At 49.9% G+C, this 22,296-nt stretch overlaps 1 protein-coding gene across 6 annotated transcripts in view; it reads left to right on the top strand.

The window, feature by feature from the left end:
* The window catches only part of RBFOX1 (RNA binding fox-1 homolog 1), a 2,264,635-nt gene that overhangs the window by 303,020 nt on the left and 1,939,319 nt on the right, over positions 1 to 22,296 (top strand). For all 6 annotated transcript variants that reach the window (XM_021088068.2, XM_021088064.2, XM_085017635.1 and 3 more), the window contains exon 3: positions 9,525 to 9,584. In XM_021088068.2, coding sequence (XP_020943727.1) covers positions 9,525 to 9,584 — 60 coding nt within the window. The remainder of the gene's footprint in view (positions 1 to 9,524; positions 9,585 to 22,296) is intronic.

The following is a 22,296-nucleotide window of genomic DNA, read 5'->3' as shown; positions in this document are numbered from 1 at the left end:
CTAGGGAGGGTGAAGAATGACCAAAACTCATGCTTCACCTCCAGAAAGCCTGGCTTGATTTGTGTGGGGTCAAGTCCTGGCATTTCTTGTTTGCTGAAAGGGCTGAATAGTGACCTCCAAAACATATGTCCAGGTCCTAACCCTCAGAAGAGCCAGGAGTGAAAGCTCTGAGAAGGTGCTGTGACATTGCCCCTTTTCACATTGCAACATTGGTTCCTTATCTATGGCAGACAGGATGAAGCTGCTTTGGTGTAAGACGCTGTTCAGAAGGGACCATATAGTTCCAAATGTTTGCTAATGATCTCTCTGATAAGGGACTTGTACCTAGACTGTAAGAAGAACCCTTCTAACTCCATTACATCAAGACAAATACCCCAGTTTAAAAATAGGCAAAGGATCTGAATGGCCAATCCTCCGAGGAAGGGACACAAATGGCCGACGAGCATATGAAAAGATGTTCAACATGGCCAGTCATCCGGGAAATGCAAATCAAAACCACAGTGAAACCCCACGTCGCACCCACTAGGTTGGTCCAATCAAAACACAGGTAATATACAAATGTTGACGAGAATGCAGAGAAATTGGAACTCTCTTGGTGGGAATGTAAAATGGTGCAGCTGCTTTGGAGAACAGTCTTCCTCACATGATTAAACCATAGGACCATTATGCTTTGCCATGTGCATTACCACACGAGCCAGCAAGTCTACTCTTTGGTGTTTACCCAAGAGAGTTTAAGCATATGTCCACGTAAGAACATGCACGTAAATATTTATAGCAGCATTGCTCATGAGAGCCAAAAGGTGGAAACAACCCAAATGTCCATCGACAGACGAGCAGAGAAACAAAGTGTGGTCCATTTCCATCCACACAATGGAATACTTTTCAGCCATAAAAAGGAACAAAGTTCTGATACATGCTACAGCTTCGATCAATATTACGCCAGTCACAAAAGTCCGCATATTGTATGATTCCATTCTGTGAATGTCCAGATTAGGGAAATTCATAGAGACAGAAAGTAGATCAGTGGTTGCCAAGGACTGGAGGCTCTGGAGGGAGAGTGGGTGATAACCAAAGGATACAGGCCTTCTTTTTGAGATGGTGGAAAGGCCCTAAAAATGACAGTGGTGATAGTTGCATATGTCTGTGAGGATACTCAAAACCACCGAAGCATACACTTTAAATGAGAGAACTGTATGTTGTGTGAATTTGGTCACAATAAACCTGTTTTAAGAGAGAGTGGCTGAGCTCTGTGACACAGAGCCCAAGTCACCGTCTAGCTTCTGACAGGTAACGAGCTGTGTCATCACATACATTGAAACACATGGGAAATGCGCATTTAACTGAGCTTTGCTTTTCTAGCCTAGCGTCCCGTCCCGGGAGGTCCAGCACTTCCTCTAGAACTGCACCAGGGCTAGTGTTGGCAGATGCGGTCTGTTCATGTCTCCATAACCGAGGGACACGTTCAAGGGACAGACCATGATACACCCCCCCGCCCCCCGCTCCATCGAGCTGCACTCCACAGTGTTCCCATGACCTTGGGAGCAGGGACTGAAAGAGTGTTTAAGTGGGAGCGATGTGAACCACTTTTCACTTGAAGACATGCCCTCTGGCATAGAGAATGGGCCTAGTTGGAGAGAATGCGGGGTCAAGGAGGCTGTACTTAGTTGGAACTGCTGCAGCGGAGGTGCTCTGAGTTGAGGCATGAGCATCGGGGCTGCCATATGGAACAGGCAGCCCACAGGTGGAAATATTTCACAGGTAAAGTGGTACAGCTCGGGGGCTGACTGGATGGGCAGGTGGGAATATGGGGGTGGTCTTTGCAGAAGCAAAGAGAGGATGGTTTGCGGCTCCCTGGATACCATGGCTCCCTAGGGGCATCTGAAGGTAGTTGAAAAACCAAAGCCTGTGTGAGGCCATGGGTCAGGTTGGGACCAGGGTGAGGAGGAACCTGATGGGTGGTTCCAGTGATCTCCTAGGTTCTGAACCACCTGTGGGAAGCTGCTGACCTCGTTCTGTGACCTCCTTATGGGTGGTTTTTGGAATGATGGAGGGAATGGAGGTGTGCCAGGGAGATGCCTTTTTCAGCCACAGCATTTTGGAGAGAAAGTCTCATGGGGGCTGTGACTACCTGCCATAGGTTCTAGGGCTTATGTGGTGCCTTATCCATCATGACGCCAGGAAAACTGGGAGGCCATGTTCTGGGCGGTGGCAGGGGTGTATGGCTTGTGATGGCTTGGAGACTGGGTCTCCAGGGTTCAGACCTGAGCTGCTCCCCTGAGTTGTGCAACCTTGGGCAAATCTCATCCTCCTCATTCAGTTTTCACTTTCATTGTAGGAGTGTGGTGGTTCTCTCTTTCTAGAAATGGGTGACATTATTACTGCCATCTTCCAGGTGAAAAAACTCAGAGCCTAGGAATTAAGTGTCTCAATCAAAGTCACGAGGCTCACAATGGACTCAGGACCGTTTGAGTGCTGGCAGTCAGACTCCACAGCCTGTTTCCTTAATCGCTACACTAGTCTGTCTCTTGATGAGGGGTAGCTACAAAAAACCCTGGGTGTCTAACTTTTGACAAAATCCACAATTAACTGGGTGGATGGGTCCTGTAAGATGACCTAGCCCTCAATTATTTTTGTTTTTTTTAAAAAATAATTTTACACATATAGATTCTGAAACTCAGAGAAGTTAAGTGACTTTCCTGGAGTCACACAGAAAGTCAGCCAGACTCCTTCCTGGAACTCTACCTGACCCTCTTTGCAGCTCTCCTTCCATCCCCCTGCTCTGACCTGCAGCGGATTGTTTACTGAGTCCTGGTGACCCTCTCCTTCTCAAATTCACCCTCAGAGCCCTTGGGCCACGGGGCCAGGGTCTCCTCTGGTGCTGCCCTGACGGATGTGAAACCCAGTTTTCCATAGCTGCATATTGATGTCTTAGACAACAGCCTAGCGTTTCAGAGGAGCCTGCATGTTACAAAAAGGGGCAGCAGGTGTTATTTGGGCTAAATTGACCTTGAAATTGATTTCTTTATTTTATGACTTACTGAGAGGAGATTAATACTTTTTTTTCCTGCAGTCTGAAACAATTTACATGGTAATAGAAGGCATAGTCAGTCAAATAAATTGCTGGAAGTGGTCGTGTTCCAAGGGAAAAGAATACGGAGCTTACTCACATTGATTTCTTTGCCCCGGGGAGAAGCAGAGATTTTAACATCTGGGAATAGGGAGCTAAATTTTATCTCTCATTTTAAAAGCAAAGGACTGAGGCGCTTAATCTGACATTTACACGGAATTTTCTAAGTTGGTGGAAGTGAGGGAGCCTGAGTTCCTTGCTGAAGGTTAACCGGCGTTTACTCAGAACGGCTCTGGCGGTTTGAGTCAGGGAGAGCAGGTGGGGCCCAGATAACATTTTCATAAGATGGGCCCTGGGAAGCTGGCTGCCTCGCTCCCACCTGCCGAGGAGACCAGGAGCTGAGAGGCTGCTGACATAACCTTGCACCCAGATCCAGGTGGGGTTGCCGAGGAGCCACGTGGCGGGGGACCCTGCTTCCCCGTTTCTGGCCTCACCCTGTGGCTCTCCTACCAGAGATGGGGTTTGATGTCAGCTGTCGCGGCAGCATGCCTAGATAGGGCAGCCTCTCCGAGTGTGTTCGGGATGGATTCTGAGACTGCATCTGGGCAGGAAAATGCAGAACTTGATTAGTACTGCCTGCCCTGGGAACCTGAGGGGCGATTGCGGCTTGCATGCCACATACTTGCATTTCCTGGTTAAAAACAACCTTTAAAAGAATCCCCCCAAAGCCAACATTCCTGTATTCAGAGTACATTGGCAGGGCTCTTGTCCTCCCAAGCAACCCCAAATCATTTGACACGTTAGGCAAACTAAATTATTTTTCAGAAAATGTCTAGAAATGACTTTGGACCCAGAGGGCTTTGCTAGTATTTATGTGTACTATTCCCTCAAATTATTTTCCTTTCAAAATAAAATGTTAAGATTGTAATTGATAATTCGTGCCAGACCAGAGCACACATTTCAAGAATGGGAGAAATAAAATTTTCTCTTTCCTATTCCATCCTGCTCAGCCAACTAGTTTCTCTCTCTATAATCAGCATTGTGTTTCTCGTCTATTCCTCTGGAGGTTGCAGTGCGTGTGATATATATGCATGTATTCTTAAAACAGTGACCAGACTGTGGCACGCTCTGCATACCACACTGTGTTTTACCATTTCCCCACCATTCTGTAGTGATCCACATCATTATATTTTCTAGGGGTGTCTGGATGCATCATACCTTATTTACTTGGTCTCTGAATAATGGAAATTTACGTTGCTGTTGTTGTTTTGTAATGAAAAAAATTGCTTCAACAAATATCCTTGATATTGGCCATTTCTCCCATGGGCAGACACTCTATAGCAGAGATTCCTAGAAGTAGAATTGCCAGTTTTGGAGTTCCCATTGCGGTGGCTCAGCGGTAATGAACTTGACTAGTATCCATAAGGAAATGGGTTCAGTCCCTGTCCCTCTCAGTGGGTTAAGGATCTGGCATTGCCTTGAGCTCTGGTGTAGGGCACAGACACAGCTTGGATCTGGTGTTGCTGTGGCTGTGGTGGAGTTCAGCAGCTATAGCTCCAATTCAACCCTTAGCCTGGGAACTTTCATATACCACAGGTGTGGCCCTAAAAAAAAAAAAAAAAATCCAGTTTCAATACTATCAACTTTGGCGTTCTCTTGTGGTGCAGCAGGCATTGTCACTGCAGCAGCTCGGGTCACTGCTATGATGTGGGTCCCATCCCTGGCCCAGGAACTTTCACAAGCCATGGACACAACCAAAAAAAAAAAAAAAAAATGCTATCAACTTTTAAAATGTTGCTCAATGTCTAATTCCACTAAGTATAAGAAAATGTGTCTCTGCACTCATGGCCTTGACACTTTGTTTGACTTTTATCTTTGCCAATCTTGGTAAAAAAAAAAAAAAATGACATCATCTTAATTTGCATTTCGTTTATTATGTGTGAAGTCGAGGACGTCTTAGTGTCAGTAACAGACATTTGCACCGCCACATCCTCTGTGAACTGGCTGGACATCCCCGCTGCTTTTTTTTTTTTTTTTTTTTTTGTATTATCCTTTGTTGTCTTTTTCTTTATGGTATTATTTTCCATGCAGAAAACTTTTTATCCAAAAATTTAGATAAAAAAAATAAAGAAGGCATGGAAAAAAATAAAAAGAAAATGACAAAAAAATTTAGATTTTCTAGGTTTGGTGTTATAATTAGAAAGGCATTCATCAGTCTGAGATGATAAAGAACCTACATGATTGGATTGAGTATGTTATGTCCTCTAACAGTTCACAAATTAAGGGGTTATTTTGACATTTTGCTTTGGCACATGCGGTCTCCACGGGGTGGTGGAAATATGTGTTGTCTGGGATCACCTAGGCTTAGGCTCCTCATCCCACCCTGTTTCTCTCAGCACCCAGACTTCTCAAAGAGCACCACACCCTCGTGGTCGGGACCTTTTAGGGTGCAGTGGGGCTGGATCGCCTGGCAGAGCCTTGGAGAGCTGACCCCATCTGTCTTTCACAGCTGGGTTCCCCACAGGTCTTACTGGCTCTGTCTCTGAGACCCCACTGTGCCCCCAATCTCTCACCTTTTGTCCATCACTCAGGAGGCTTTAAGTAGCCACAGTCTTGGTCTTCTGTTAACCTGAAGGATCAACCCTTTAAAGTTCATTTTTGTTCGGGCAGTGTCATATTCTAATGCTATCCAGGAGCTCACACCTGTTTGTGCCCAGTCCCTGAGAGGGTGAGGCTAGATGGTCCCCAGGGGCTCTTTGCCATGGCCGTTGTTTAAACTGGCTCAGGAGTTCCCATTGTGCCTCAGTGGGTTAAGAACTGGACATAGTGTCCGTGAGGATGCAGGTTCAATCCCTGGTCTTGCTTAGTGGATCCAGCACTGCTGCCAGCTACAGTGTAGGTCATCAGTGCAGCTCAGATCCCATGTTGCTGTGGCTGTGGAATAGACTGGCAGCTGCAGCTCTGATTGGACCCCTAGCCTGGGAACTTCCTTGGGCCACAGGTTTGGCCCTAAAAATAAATAAATTAATAAATGGGCTCAGTCCCTGTCCCTGCTGCTGGCGATTTGTACCCCAGCTTCTAGAAGCTGTAACTGAGTCACAAGAGGCAGTAAGTCCAAGGGCAGAGGGCTGGACTTCCCAGGAGGATGTGAGGCCCAGGGAAGGGGGGCAGCTGCACGTGGGGCAAAGGTAAGAGAGGGGGCAGCATCTGGGGAGATGACCAGCTTAGGGGCCTGTCTGCGGCCTGCGGAGGGGAGGCAGGCAGATCTCTCTTGTCCTGAGGTCTCATTAGGATGGACCAGCCTGAATCGGAAGCTGTGGAGGTTTCACTGTAATGACCGAGGGAGACACGCAAGGCTTTCTGGGAACGAAAACCATGTGAGACAGCTGGTGCCCCCCTCCCCGTCTTTGAGTGACGGTGTCTCTTATCTCATCTCTGTCTCCCCAGTCTGGCTTAGAACCTATTTACATGCCTCTCGTTGTTTTCAGGGTGAGGAGGGAGACAGGGACACGGGGCTTGGGTGTTGAGTCGGCTGCTTTGTTCAGGACAATACAGGGCTGTGCTAAGCGGGAGGGGGGCTGCCAGCCCAGGCAGGTGTGTGCACCATGGCAGGGCTGTGGAAAGGCCTGCAAGAGGTGGGAAGGGCAGAGAGGGGCTGAGGAGGAGGGCACCCTGAACTGGTATGGCCCCTCTCTCGGGGTGAAGGCTCCTCTGCTTTGGCTGATTGACTTGGAGGGAAGCACAGCTCAGTGAGGGATGGTCAGCCGAGTGGAGCCAGGGCCTCTGGGACCCTGCGCTCAGGCGAGTGGGGAGGGGAGGCCCCTGGCTGGTGGGAGGGGGCGGGAAGTGAGCATGGGGCAGAGAGAGGAAGACGCACTACAGGGGCAGCTGGGAGGCAGTTCCTTGGTTGACGAGGTTTCCAGGTAAGGTCATACTTGCATGTAAGTTAGTTGTCTCTTTCCAGTCCGGGGATTCGGGCCGCTGGGGGAATGGCTCACCTGGGACCTCTCTTCTCATCCCTCTTAATCAGCTTCTTCTGGAAGGCTCTGAATTTTGGTTTCACCCCAGATTCACCTTCCCAGAACTAGTGGCTGCTATGGAGCCAATACTGGCCTTGAACAAGAATACTTTGGAAACCTAGAGCCCATGACCATCTTCACCTTGGCTCCTGCTCCTGAGGGAGAGCCCATGACCAGTGCCGCCTGGGCAACTGTGCATCTCTAGACTGGAAGTGGGCAGAGGGACACATCACCTGGCACAGCTGTGACAGCAGGGTCCCTTTCAAAGAAAAGACTGTACAGGAGACAGGGATCCCAGGGGCTCTGTAATATTTGAGTCTCGTCCGCGGGTTGAGTCCTGCCGTTGGGCTGAGCTCATCACTCAGGCACAGCTTTTGGTTGGTGTGTCTAAATGTCTCTACAATGAGGCCAAGAAGGGATCGAGGGGAGCCAGCCATTCTCAGGCCAAAGGACACCTGTCAAAGGAGAACTGGTGCATCTGTCAGGAGAATCGCCCTTTGGCCACGTCCTCCCCCTCCTCTCCCGCTCAGGCGGCTGCTCTGGGCAGTCGCTGGACAGGGGACTATGATTTGTGCTTAAGTCCATCCCTCCCTTCCTTTTTTTCCTTAATTCATTAATTCGTCTTGGTAACCTGGGGAGGGGGCGTGAGGTCTGCTCTCTGTGGACAGGGAGGAGAGGTTCAAAGACAACTTTGATCTTCTGTTGTCAGCGTTTTCTATAACTGCCGACCATGGGAAAACCGCAACATTGGGAAATGACAAGCAGAGTCGGTTTTCTCCAGGGGGGTTCAGAACTGTGTGCAGAAATGGCTCTCAGGACGGCTGTGGGGGTGGGTCTGGGTAGCCGGCTGGTGCCGCTCCTTCCCTCGTTCCCTCTCTTCCTGTTTTTAGTCTCTGTCTCTTTTGGTTTCTGGGTCTCTGTCCTTATCTCAATCTCTCTCAGGCATGGACACACATGCACGGACACACACACACACATGCGCCGACATGCACACACACACAACACATATGCACACACATAACATACACACGCGCGTGCGCACACACACTTGCACATACACATATGCACACACGCACACGCACATACATGCATGCATGCCCCCCCCACACACATGCACACACATACACATGCCTCCCTTTCTGCCCAGGAGGCCTAAGGGTGACTTGAGGTGAAATCCCAATGACCTTAACGAACACGTGGAGCTTTAGGCACTGCTAGCATCTCTTGGAGGGCGCTGGCATCAGACTAGGATGGGGACTGGCCATGACCCATCCCTGTGGGCAGCGTGTCCTGGAGAAGTGGCCAGGGGCATCAGAGGGAGAATTCGGCCACAGTGACTAACACCCACCTGCTCACATCTTGGTTTAAGTCTGGCTCCACAGCATCCATGCTGAGTCACCTGGGACAAGTTCTCAGCCCCTGTGTGTTTCTCCGCCTACAACATGGGGCCGAGATGAAAACCTCCTTCTTTGCTCCCTGTGAGGGTTAAAGAGGGAAAGGCACGAAAAGCACCAAGCGGATAGGTGCTCCATAAACGTGGGCTGTTGCCACAGTGGAAAGTAACAGGGTGGCTAGGTGTGGCTCTCCGGGGGGCCCCCTGTGCCCTCAGGCTAGGATAGAGTGTCCACACTCAGAGAACAGCTAGACCAGCGCTGCCTCATAGAGATCTCACCAGAGCCACGTGTGAATTTAAATTTTTCTAGTAGACACATTAAAAAGTAAAAAGAAACAGATGGAATTAATTGTAACAATATATTTTGTTTGAAATATTCATAATATATTTATATATTTAAATCTAATAATACACTTTATTTTTATATATTATTAAATATTATCTTTCTAACATGTAATCGATCTGAAAATATTAATGAGATATTAATATTAAAGGAATATTTTACTTTTTTTTTTTTTCTCGTTAGTGTCTTTAAAACCCAGTGTGCAGTTTAGCGCTCCAGCACATTTCAATTCAGACCAGCCATACGTGGCTAGTGGCTGTCGTACTGGGCAGTGCAGGTCTAGACCCGCTCTAGGAGTGGGGGCAGGGGAGGGTGGGCACACCCAGTGCCCCAAGCTGGTGAGAGACCCAAGGATCATGCTAAACCATGTTGCTCCGAATTAGAATTTTTTCCTCACCCTGGGTTCCCTCACCTATTTTATTTTTATTTTTTGCTTTTTAGGGCCACACCCACAACATATGGAAGTTCCCAGGCTAGGGGTCTAACTGGAACTACAGCTGCCAGCCTACGCCACAGCAACAGCAATGCCAGATCCCAGCCATGTCTGTGACCTACACCACCGCTCACGGCAACGCCGGATCCCTAATCCACTGAGCGAGGCCAGCGACCGAACCCGAAACCTCATTGTTCCTCTTCGGATTCCTTTCAGCTGTGCCACGCCGGGAACTCCCCCTCACCTGTTTTTATCTTTGTTTTTGCCAGGACTACACATCTGAAAATCCAGCCCTCCTGTCCGGTGCCAAGAACAGCCCACAAGACCCAGTAAGTAGAGGCATTTTGCTGAACAGATTAGCGTTTGAAACTGCTTTTGCCTCCTTTTCTGCCTCCTTTGGTCGCCGTCATCAATCACCGGGAGTGGTTTTTACCTGAAACTGATCTTGCGGGAGAAGTAACTGGGTTTGAGGGGAATAAAGGTTCCCAGGCACTCACAGAATTTCTATTAGCAAACACCCGGGCCTGGGTCTCAGCCGTGGCACATGATAGGAAAACTGAGGTCCTTTTGAGAAGGGCAGGTCTCCTGGGGAGCAGATCGGGGGAGGGGGCCTGGTTGGGGGAGGGGCCATAGGCCCGTCTCTTTGCTTTTGAATGTGAGGATGGGCCCCAAGGTGCTGGGACAGTGGGAAGGAAGTTTACCGTCCCTGCGGGAAAGACAGGCATGCTCACTGAGCCCTGCATCGTGGCGTTGGACTTGGGGTCTTTCGAGAATGAATGTGACTGTGGGTGGTGCAGGATGTGGATGCCTGTGCACTCCCACCTGTCATCCAGGTGTACGCCAGAAAGATGCCCCCTGCGTACAACTCCAGAATCCCTCCTGCCGGCCTCTCTAGGATGTGTTAACGGTGTGATGGCTCCCAAACTGCGGTCTGCTTGGGTGCCGAGATGAGATCGAGGGGTGCATGGACTTTCGCTGTTGTGGTTTTGTATTGATCATTCTGTTTGGTTTTATGATGAGGTGATCCTGGCTTTCTAGTCATGGTAGTGATGTGAAATTTCCTTAGAAAATATTTATGGGAAAACTAAAAAAGAATTGGCTTAAAGAAAAAAAAGCGTGGACATTAGAGTATGGAAAGAGTAATGGTGCAGATAATGGCGAGACGTGGGGACAGTGATATGGGGACGACAGAGAGTAGAGTCTTTTACCAGAGATGTTCGCCTGGCCCCGGGCAGGGTCCATGTGTGTGCTCTGTATGTCGGGTCCTTTCTTCTGATGCCCCAATCATGCTGATTCTTGGTACAAAGCTTGATTCTTAAAGGTCCCACCTCTTGGCCTCTGTTTCCCCTAAAAGAATTTTGAGGTTGGGTTTTTTCAAATAAGAAACCTCAGGAGTTCCCGTTGTGGTGCAGCGGAAATGAATCTGATGAGGAACCATGAGGCTGTGGGTTCGATCCCTGACCTCGTTCAGTGGGTTCAAGATATGGCATTGCCATGAGCTGTGGTGTATGTTGCAGACTTGGATTGGATCCCGAGTTGCTGTGGCTGTGGTGTAGGCCGGCGGCTGCAGCTCCAACTGGACCCCTAGCCTGGGAACCTCCATATGCTGCAGGTGTGGCCCTAAAAAGACAAAAATAAATAAAATAAAACAATAAACCTAATGGCTGGGTCACCTGAAAGAAGGATTTATCTGCGATGTCAATAGGAAGAGGAGGAACGGTGATGAGAAAGGACAACCACACACTGAGTGTCTTGCCCCCCATTGCAGTCGAGCAGACGTTTCATCTCTGTTCCACCCAGTCCCCGGGAAGACCCCATAAGGTACGTGCTGTCTCTGTCTTCACTGGTGAATGAAGAAACCAAAACTCAGGAGCAGGAACGTGCCCCAGGGCACAGAGCCTGGACCCACCCTCTGACCCGCTCTGTCCCAGACACAGTCTTCTGACTTCACCCCAAGCCTGTGACATCACCTCCCCATCTTGGGAAGATGGATCACGGAGGAGGAAAGTGTTGTTGTTATCTCTTGCCATGTAAAAAAAAATAACCCTGCACCTTAGTGGATTTAAGAGGCAAACGTTCATTGTCTCATAGCCTGTGGGTCAGGGATCTGGGAGTGGTGGTTCTGGCTCATGGCCCCTCGTGAGCTGGAGCTGCCATCATCTGAAGGCTCGACAGAGGCTGGAGGACCCATTTCCAAGATGCCTGAGCCCCTATCGTCAGCTGGCCCCCATACCACCTGTGCAGATGTCTCCCTAGAGCCGCTTGAATGTACTTATGACATGGCTGGTGGCTTCCCCCCTGGGTGAGCAATCTGAAAGAGAGAGAGAGAGAGAGCAAGAGAGTGCGGCAGAGGCCACAATGCCTTTTGTGACCTGTCCTTGGGAGTCTCATGCTGTCACCTCTGCTATATGGTTGGGGGCCACTTTGGAGGCCACCACACTTTTCCTAATCTTAAAACAACCAGGTCTCAGAGTTCCACACAGGATCCTTGTAACCTCACACCCAGTCTATGATAAGAAAGCATAAAGACCCTAAACCCATTTAGCAGATGGGAAAACGAAGCCTGGAGCAGGCAAGTGACTCCCCAAAGAGTCCTGCAGTGGGGGTGCAGGGCAGGAGCTTTTGCAGAGAAAGGAGCTGGAAAGGTGGGGAGAAAACTCCCCACCTGATGTGCTCGTTGCCTGGAGTAAGACCCGTGATGGCTGAGCTCTCCATTTTCATGCGCTTGGGCTTTCATTGGTTGGGTTAGGCTTTCCTGGCCCCCAGCCTCACTGCATTAAGGCTGCTGGGTTCTCTCTATTGGAGGCAAAGATGCGATCTGGCTTGGTTCCCCCCACCCCCCACCGCCCTTACTGCAAGGCTGCAGCATTTTAGAGGCTTCCTGGGATTCATGCTGTGAAGGTCAGGAGACCCTAACCCTCCCCTCCTTCCCCACCCTTGACCTTCACGGTGCTTCTGGTCCGGGTCCTTCTGACTGGAATCCATGGCTCAGCCTCCCCCCCACCCAATGTGTCGGGTAGAAGTGGTCATTAACGTGACTTCTGTTGGTGGCAGCACATGGTGACCAACCCCCCTGGATGGCAGCTTATTTCCCATGTTTCCATGTGCAAAACGTGTTCATTCTTTGATCCCAGCAATCACACTTCTGGGAAGTTACACCTGGGGGATGATTATAAATGAGTGTGAGTAGCTGCGTTTGTGTGTTTGGTGAGGGATGATTGTATTAGCAAACATACTGCAACGAGGAGTTCCTGTCATGGCGCAGTGGAAATGAATCTGACTAGGAACCATAGGTTGTGGGTTCGATCCCTGGCCTTGCTCAGTGGGTTGAGGATCCGGCATTGCCGTGAGCTCTGATGTAGGTCTCAGACGCGGCTCAGATTCCGAGTTGCTATGACTGTGGTGTAGGCCCGAAGCTGTAGCTCTGATTTGACCCCCAGCCTAGAATCCTCCATATGCCACAGTGCGGCCATAAAAAGACAAAAAAACCCAAAAAAACCCCAAAACCAAAACAAAACGATACTACAACAATATGCCCTCAGTAGCCGTCAATAAGGAATTGTTTAAGTGAATTACATGCATTTATAAAGCCCACTGCTGAGCTGCTGCTAGGATTTCGTGGAGAGGATTTATGTTTATTGACTTGGAAAGATGCTCATGACATATTGTGGAGTGAGAAACACAGCATATATCATATGATTCCAATTACGTGCAATTATATTCATCTATCTCCCTTTCTCTGAAAAGCAGAGAGGTCAGAAAGGCAGATGGGAAATTCAGCTCGGTGGCTTTTGTATTTTTTTTTTTTTTTGGACTCTTCAGTTTTTATTTTATTTTATTTTATTTTACAGTGAGTGGTTGTTTTCCATGATAGTAGAAGTAATAATAATAATATTGATCATGACTATTTTTGAAATTAAACAGAGAGTGCTGAGCTGTTAAGGGAGATTTCCAGCACAACTGATGACATTTTAGTAAAGTTTCACTCTCAGTTGTCATAGAAATGCTACAGTCCCCTTGGAAGAGTGAAAATGAGACTTATGGGACTGACCAGGCTTGTGGGAACCCCAGGCGGCAGCGTACCTCAGGCCCTGGCATCTTTCCACTCGCTGTCCAGGAGGAGCCAGGAAGCTCTGCCGTTCCTGACCCCCGCTTTCCACTTTCACACTGCCTCCCAGAAAGGGCCTTTCCTATATACAGCAGGTGCCATTCGCTTGCATCCAGAATAAGGAAATAATAATGATAGCTAGTGATATTAGGCACCTGGGAAGAACTTGGCATTGTGCGCAGGGTTTCAAATACATTATCTCATCCATCCCCTGGAGCAGCCCTGTGAGGGAAGAACTGTCCCTAACCCCACTTCACAGGTGAGCACACTGAGGCTCAGAGGAGAGTGACTCACTGAGTCTCATAGCTAAGGGGTGTTGGCCCAGAATGTGAACCTAAGCCAGGCTGTTTCCTGAGTCCAACAGAGCTACCCAGTTGTGTTTGGTAGTACAGGCAGCATTTCTGGGACTATCTTAGATGGGGGGTTGACTCCAGAGCCAGCAGATAAGGCAGAAATCACACCTGGCTGCTGACCTGCTAAAGATCCCACAGGAGGATGCCTGGCTGGAGAGCAGGCTTTCTGCCCCTCCCTACGTCTGAGACAGCCACACTTTTCGCGACTATTAGAACAGACTGGAGTCTCGGCTTAGGCCCTGGACGCAGTGGCTGTGGCATCATACCCTGATACATGGCACATACCTGTCTTTAAACATCAGGGGTCATTGCTGTCAAATGGTCACGTGATGAGAGGCGCTTAGGAAATGAGAGATGCTCACTCGCTTTGGGGGTTCACCCTGGAGCAGATGGCGGTGACACTGCCCAGCACATAGAACATTCCATTCACATTTTTCTCTCTTTCTCTATTATTCTGGAGAACACGCTGCAGTTAAGAAGCACAATCCAAATTTCCACTGTGTTCTGCCTCATTCCAGAGCTGCATTTCATGACCCCTATATGTTTCTGTAACAGAAATATATTGTATTCCCTTTCTTTGGCTACATAAAAAAATCATCAGAAACTTAGCCGTTTAAATCACCTGTTTATTATCTCACAGTTGATATAAGTCCAGGGTCCCGGCCTTGTGTCTCATGAGACTCCTGTCAGCTGGGGCTGGGGTCTCCCTGTTGCTGGAAGAGTCTAGTCCCTTGTGGATGTAGGAGAGTGGACCTCTGCTCTAGAGGCTGCCTGTGGATCCCAGCCCCCTGGCTCTCTCATGGGCAGCTTCCTTTCTCAGGGCCAGCGGGAGACTCCATAGGGCATGCCAGCGAGACGGAGCCTTGGGTCTGTACATACGAGCGTGACCATGTGAGTGGCAACCTCATCTTTGCTGTCGTTTAGAGCAGCTCACAGGTCCGGCCAACCCTCCAGTGGAGGGGATTATAAGTGGCATGAACCGGGGGTCTGACCACCACTGATCCTGCGCTCTGGATGTCCTAAGATGCGTCTGAAGTTCTGGTCTTGGGGTCAAGGGCACTGGTCCAGGATCTTTCCATCCACTAGTAGATGGCTCACCGCTCCCTCAGGCTCAGCCCCCCACCAGTGCTGGGCCCTCTGACCATCCTGACCTCGGCCATCTGGCCATCACAGGTGTCTTAACTTCCTCCCGTGTTAATTTTGAGCCTCAGCAGCAAATGAATTTTTAATGGAATGCTGCCACCTTTTGGAATTTGGCAAAAATGATCTGTGTTGTTTAAAGGGATGCTTGGGAAGCTCTGGGAAGAAAACAGTTTGGTTCCTTTTACGCCTGCGCTGGCTCGCCCAGCCTTTACTTCCGCTGGGAGCTGACCAAGGTTTGATGCCAGATTCTAGAAGGAAAAAAAGAAAAGGAGCCAGTTTCTTCTTGAGGCAGGTTTTTTGGTCATTTCTGCTCTGGCCCCTAATGACCGAGTGTTGACAGGCCTGTGGCCTGTTTGACACTCCAAGAGGCAGCAGAATGGACAAGAAAGAGCTCCAGGCTGGCTTTTACCCCGGTTCTGCATCTGTGAGATGTGGGTCCGCCAGGCTCTTTCCTCTTTCATCTCTCTGATCCCAGGTTGTGGCGCCTGTGACCAGGTAAGGGAGACAGGTGACACCCCATTTATAGATGCCTTGGGAATGGTGCCAAGGCCATTCAGCATGGAGTGGGACCGTCGATTATAATGATGGGTGATTAGTGGGCAGGGGCAGCTCAGGTGCCACCCCAGTGCCAGGTGTGTCCTGGAGACTCACAGCAGCCAACCTGGAGCTGCCTGGCTGCCTGCCTTCCCTGTGGCTTCTCTTCCTGCACATTCAAAGCTATTGCCACCCTCCTGTCCTCTGGGCTCCTTTTTCTCCCTCTCTGATTCCCCACCTGAAGTCAGCAGAGCTTATCCACTCTCCCCTTGGCACATGCCTAGTGGACTGTCTTCTCTGATCCATGCATTCTTTACGTCACTTCTGGATGATATAATCAGCCCTAACCGGCAACCACTTCCTGCTCTTCCCTCTCCAACTGGTCAGCCTCCCTTGTTTGACCAGCATTCTCTTCTTTTCATCATGTTTCAGTAGCTCCATGGGCCCTGAGAATACAGCACAAATCCTCCAATTCCAAGCCAACCTTGGCCCCCTCTCGCCGCTCCTCCAGCGCTGGTCCTCCTGTCTCCTTGTGCCATCTTCCTGGACTGTGGACCCTTGCTCAGGTTATTCCCTCTGCTAGAGGTTGCCCCCCAAATCTAACTGCCCGTGTTCCTAACCATCCACCAAGATCCATCAGAAAAGCCTTGCCCCCAAATTCTTCCTAAGTCCCTCTGGTTGCATTAAGTGTCTCCATCCACTAGATGCTCTCCCCCTTCCACTTCCCCCTCCTTCCTTGCTTCTCCTTCTCCTCTATCCCTCCCTCCCCCACTTCAACAAACTGTGTTGTAGTCACTGCTAAGAGTCAGAAAGTACAAAGATGACAGAGACGCAGATCCTGCCCTCCAAGGGCTTGCAGTCTATGAAGGATGGCAACAATGATTAAAAAGAAACCCACAATCAAGGCACCATCCAAATGCATCTTCGTGGAGCCAGAATACCAGATTTGGCGGTGGCTTGAATAGGCAGTGGGAGAAGGCTCCACGGAAGAGGTGACACAGAGTCTTGAAGGACAAAGCGGAGTCTTCTCACTGACTGCAGGGACTGGGGGGCTCCAAGTAGAAGGGGCAGCCTGGACATGGACTTCAGGCTGGCTGAGGTTCTGGAGGAGGATGTTGGGGATGCGCAGGAGAGGCGGGCACACCCCCACACTCCCTGGTGGGCAAGGAGTTGGGCTTTTGCTGATTGGTGAGGGACCACAGAACGGTTTTAAGCTGTTGATTGCCTCGATCCTATCTGCATTTTAGAAAGACTTCCCTGGGACCTGGCTTAGGAGCTGAGGGATGGAAGGGGAGCCTTGGTCCTCCTTGGGCACTATCCACCCCTGTGCCCCACAGGGAGCTGGCCTCCGGAGCAGAGGGGTCATCGGCTTGACACCCAGGCTTCCAGGCACGCTCTGCTTCTCATCACTAATGTGCCTTTCCACAGCATCTGCTCGGCAGAACACCAAGTGTGCGGACGAGATAACAGCATTAAGCAGAAGGACAAAGCTGATACTCGGGGCAGTGAGACATGGAGGCTTAAATTCTTTCCCTTCAAAATGTCGCACATGATTGTGGCCACGTGGTCCTGATGAAAGCAAGCCAGGCTTGCAGGATGAAATGCTAAGTGGTGCTCGCGACCTCAGGCACAGCGAGTGGGGGTCTGCTGCTCTGACGAGCAGCCCTGCCATTTCCCTGCACCGCTTGCTGCCAGATAAAGGGGCAAATCTCTTTAGTGAGGGTCCCAAATCCCTGAGGATGCTGTGCCCCCTGGAGACACAGGGGTTCTGATAGGTTTCCAGTGGGAGCATCACACTCTGGTTGGGGCTGAGCCTTCTCCCCACCTCCTGAGGGAATGCCTAAAATACAGTGGGCACTCAATAAATGCTTGCTGCTGAAATGAATCAGTCTTAGTGATGTGGGGAACCCCTGAAGGCTCCCTTGTGCCTCATCCAGGTCAGGACTACCTCTTGCCAACCACCCTCCTGATTTTGATCACCAAGGATTGATCTTGCTCATTGGCGAACTTCATTATGAACAGACCCCGACACATGCATCTGCTATGTTTCCTTCAAAATCATTCCTGGGCGATTCGGTCACGTTATTGCATGTATCAGTAATTGTTCTCCTTAAAATTGTTGAATCGTGTTTCAACATTTGATTACACCACAATTAATTCATCCATTCTCCTACCGATGATGAGCACTTGAGTTGTTTTCGGTTTGGCGCAATGCACCTGCTGTTTGATGGGCATGTGCCCCCAGTTCTCTTGGGAAGCCACCATGGGGTGTATCTGGTCGCAGAATAGAGGCCTGTTTAGTTTTAGGGGATATGACCCCAAACTTTTTTGAAGCGGTTATACAGATTTTCACTCCCATCAATACATATGAATCTCCCTTGCACGCCAAGCCCTTTGAAGGCATATGTTGTGATTCTTTATAATGCCCCAGAGGGCAGATGTGGATATTGTCACCTCCCCACTCCCATTCACAGAGGGGCGCACTGAGTCTCTGCTAATCTGGTGAAAGTCATTCAGGGAGGTGGGCATGGTGGGGGACTTAAGCCAGGGCTCTGCTTCCAGAACACCGGCAGCTCTTAGAGCAGCATCGTAGACCATGAATTCTGGGCACCTGTGCTCTGCCGTGGAGATGCCAGTGTCCGGGAACGGCTGCGAGACAGAGGGCAGGGGGGTGAGGTGGTTTTGTTCACAGACTCGGGGACCAGGCTGCAGGCACTGACTTCGGGCTCTGCCACTCCTCCTGGTGTAAGACTGGCCATGCCGCTGGTCCCCTGTGTACCACATTTTCACACCAGGAGTTGGTAAATCAGGCTGTTGTGAAGATTAAGTGAATTAACATAGGTAAAGCGTTAAGGGTGGGCACTAGGGAAGCGTTATTGTATTAACACTACTGTTGTTGTTTTCTCAGCTCTGCCCAGTTTGCGTGCTGGACTTGGCTCTTTGGGGAAGGGGGCTGCAGTCTTAGCCAGCTCTGAGAGCTGTCAGGCAGACTGCATAATTCTCACGCCTTCCCCTGCCCTCTGAAGGTGGCTGGCTTTCTGGAATCTAATTTCGAGCCCCGATCATTGGTTTCACAAAGCCTGCTGGTGTGCAGTCTGGGTGGTCCCTTCTGAAATGAGTCTCTGCTCCTTAGTGCCCCTGAGAAGATGCAGCCTGTTTGCTCAGGGTTTTCCCCTTTATAGAAACGGTCAGATCCCTCCCCTTCTGCCATCTCCATCCTGCAAATCCATGCCAAATATTGATGTTTGATAACTACAAATATCACACATAGCTTTTAATCAAGAGAGATGGAGGGGAGATAAGAGAAGTAAATATGTCTCTGTAAGGTAGTTCAATATTCTCAGTAATGATTGTGCGAAGAAATACAATGACTGGAGGGAGGGGAGAGGGCTCTGTGACATGCACTGAAAATGACTGGCCCCCTGGGAACAGGCTGGACTGTGCCTGGGCCCTCGCTTCCAGCCTGAGGCTTGGATTTAAGTTAGATGTCCTTTATCGGAATCGGGAGATGCGATCTCATTTTACGGAAGGGAGAGATAGATGTATTTTAAATATGAGTTTCCAGTATGCCAGCTGCCTATCCCATTTCCAGCAAAACACACTGAGCCAACTTCTTTCCTCTGTCATTGCTTGAGACGGGTGTGGAATGTAACTGCACCCTGGAGAGAAGTCAGCCCACTGGAGGCCGAGCGGAGGTCAACCTTCAGGCTTTTGTCCGCCAAGGCTGTATTTCCCTCATGTGGGGACAAAAGATGGCACCCTCTGGTTGGGTTTGCAGGTGCCTCGCATTTAGAAATGTTTGGCCAAGGTTGACCCAGGGCTACCCAGGCTAGAGGTTGACCAAACCAGGGGAGGCACCACAACCTGGATCCAAACCCTCATCCACAAGGTGGCCCCAGTGACTCACAGCAACCCTGGCACCATCCCTGTGCCCCCGTGCCGGGAGGAGCCCAGCTCAGGCTAACTGAGCACATGAGTGAATGAAGGAATTGGTGGCCCTGCCTCAGTACCAGCATGATTGCTGCTGTTTCCTTTGGCTCCTACTTTGGCTGTTCTCACCTTTCGATGGTCTTTGCATTGTATTTTGATGTCCTCTAACTGATAAAAATGGTCAAACTCAGAAACCATTGTCCGCAAAAACCAGTGGTTCACCTGTCCAGCCATTCATCCACCCAATTTTGGGTACTGCCCTGTGTCAGGCTCTGTGCAGCTGTTCAGGCTAGGGCCATCTGTGCAGACACACACAGCCTGCCCTTCTGGAGCCTACTTTCTAGTGAGAGAGATGGAGATTAAGCAGATAAACACTAAAGGGTGTCCACAAATGAGGACTGTTGCTCTGGGAGGGCCTGTTACAATGAAGCCTGGCCCAGATGGTAGGTATGTTTGGGGTTCCCCCAGAGGGGCCTCATGAGCTGAACTCTCAATGAGAACAGGATCAGGGCAAGGGCAGGGAGGAGAGCCTTTCAGACAGAAGGGGCAGGATGTGCAAAGTCCCTGGGGCCAGAGGGGGTGGCTATTTCCAGGAACTGTCAGTGGTCTGCCAGAGTGGCTGGATCCAAGATGAGGCCGAAGGGTCAACAGGACAGGAGTCAGCCTACACAGGGCTCCCAGGCCATGGCAAGACACTGGCCTTTATCCCAAAGCAATGGAACGTCTTGGAAGGTTTTATGGGAGGTGACCCAGTCGGCATTTTGTAAAGATCCCCCTGGCTCCTTTGAGAGAATTGCAGAGTCTACGGAATGGGAAACAGCTGTCGGCATGGCAGGGGTCATCTCCTCAGGCTCCAGCAGGACCTCTTCCTGCCATCCAGGTGGACCTCCTTCAAAACCCTCCACACACAATATGGCCGCTCCGTGTCTGCAGTTGCACAGTTGAAGATGGATTCCCCAATCTAACCTTCTTGGCAGAAAGGGCATAAGTAGGCATATTTCTGTGCGTGGGCTGCAGCAGTACTCTCACCTCGTGCATGCATGTGGGATCTCCTGCTTGCTTTCGAGCCTGCCCAGCAGGCTGATGGAGCCAGTGACAGCCCAGCAGATGACTCCTAGAGGCTGAAGTTAAGTTGTCTAAAGACAGGATGGGGGAGTTCTTGACATGGCGCAGTGGAAACGAATCCGACTAGGAACCATGAAGTTGCAGTTCGATCCCTGGCCTTGCTTGGTGGGTTAAGGATCTGGCATTGCCGTGAGCTGTGGTGTAGTTCACAGAGGCGGCTCAGATCCTATGTGGCTGTGGCTGTGGCTGTGGCCTAGGCTGGCAGATGTAGCTCCAATTGGAACCCTAGCCTGGGAACCTCCATATGCCACGGGTGCAGCCCTAAAAAGCAAAATAAATAAATTAAATAAATAAAAACAGGATGGGGAGAGAATGAGGAGAGGCATGGAGTTTCCATTCCTAGATGTCTGCAAGCTGACTGTAACCCCAGGAGTTTCCATTCCTAGATGTCTGCAAGCTGACTGTAACCCCAGAACGTCAGGTCCTGCTCATGGGACTGGCTCAGCCTCTAATCCTGCAGGAGGAAGCCTTCCAGTACTGGGGCCAAGCTGGAATCATGTCAGCCCATGCGTGGAGGGGTTGTAAGCATCCTTGATACCCACCTGCTTCAATGCCTTATCCTTATTTTATTCCCCAAGTCAAAGAGGGTGTGGTTATTTTTTCAGCTCTCATCTGGCGAGTGGTCACGGAGGGGCCTCAGAAGTCTCACCCTCCGATCTTTGTTGTCTTTCTCTCTCCTGCTCTGGGGTTCCCTTGCTGCCTGCTGCCCTACAGGGCCCACCCCCATCAGTTTTCCCCTCAGGGGGCTGTGGGAGGGGGTGTCACATCCCTTGGGAGCCCTGACAAGAAAACCCAGCCTTCTTGCTAAGACTGGCCACCTCTTTTGCAAAATGCTCATGTGTTCTTACACTCCCCAGGTCTCTTTTCTATCTTATCAAACACCTCTCTTGGTTAGGAAAGGGGGTTGGATGGGGGACCCTCTTCTGTCATATATGGCCTGAGACTTGAATGTTTCTTTCAGCAACTTGGACTGCAGACACTTTTAAACCAGAAGGAAAACGCCTATTTGGGCACAGGTTAGATACAAATTCCATCTCCCTCCAGGACCCTCTGGGGCTGTTCAGGAGGGCTCCGGACAGGTGGGAATGTTCAAGGTGGCTTTCATCTTTCTGGTTTTCCTCCCCGAGTCCACGGGGATTTCATAAACATTATGTTGCTCAATTTCAGTTCAATGGCACGGAGTCGTTCCAATGTGTTCTAATTACTCAGACGTAAATGATTTCTGGTGCACTTTAAATGATTTCGGATGCACTTTTGTCTATCAGGCTGCTGATTTATAACTCCCCAGGACTTTGATGTTGTGCCTCATTGATTTCTTTTAAGGCTCTTCAGAGGTATATTTATTATAGACGAGACAGTTCCCTGTTCATTTGCTTCGCAATTCTGCAACACTCTCATTTTCCAGTCGTCAACACTCCACCCTTATCCCCCTGCACTTATGCTGTACCAACAGCAAGAAGACACATTTACTGAGTGCTTACTGAATGCAGATCCAGGTACCAGAGGCTGTGGATGAGTGGAGATACACAGATCACATTAAACACATCTTTCTTCCAATGGCATCCTTATCATTTAGACAAAGGGACAGCACACGTATGGACTCTTGTGACATGAGGGTTTGGTCCATGAGCTGCAAAGGACGTTTGGCAGAGAAGAGGGATGAGAGATGGGCGGGGTCAGATCTCTGCAGTGGTGGCCCATCAGCCTGCTGCTTGGACAGGCATCCAAGTGTGGTCCTGAGGATGTGGTGGGAGTTTCAGTTTATTCCCACTCTCGTGGGTCTTGAGCTCACCGCTTGATGTCCTTGAGCCTTAGTTTTTTCATCTGTAAAATGAGATGCATCTATCT

The sequence above is a fragment of the Sus scrofa genome, chromosome 3, assembly GCF_054392235.1.
Source record: "Sus scrofa isolate SSC_HxYL_T2T_F1_AM1 chromosome 3, Sscrofa_HxYL_maternal_Yorkshire_Landrace_v2.0, whole genome shotgun sequence".
NCBI classification, from domain to species: domain Eukaryota; kingdom Metazoa; phylum Chordata; class Mammalia; order Artiodactyla; family Suidae; genus Sus; species Sus scrofa.
This window is presented reverse-complemented; position numbering and strand designations above follow the sequence as displayed.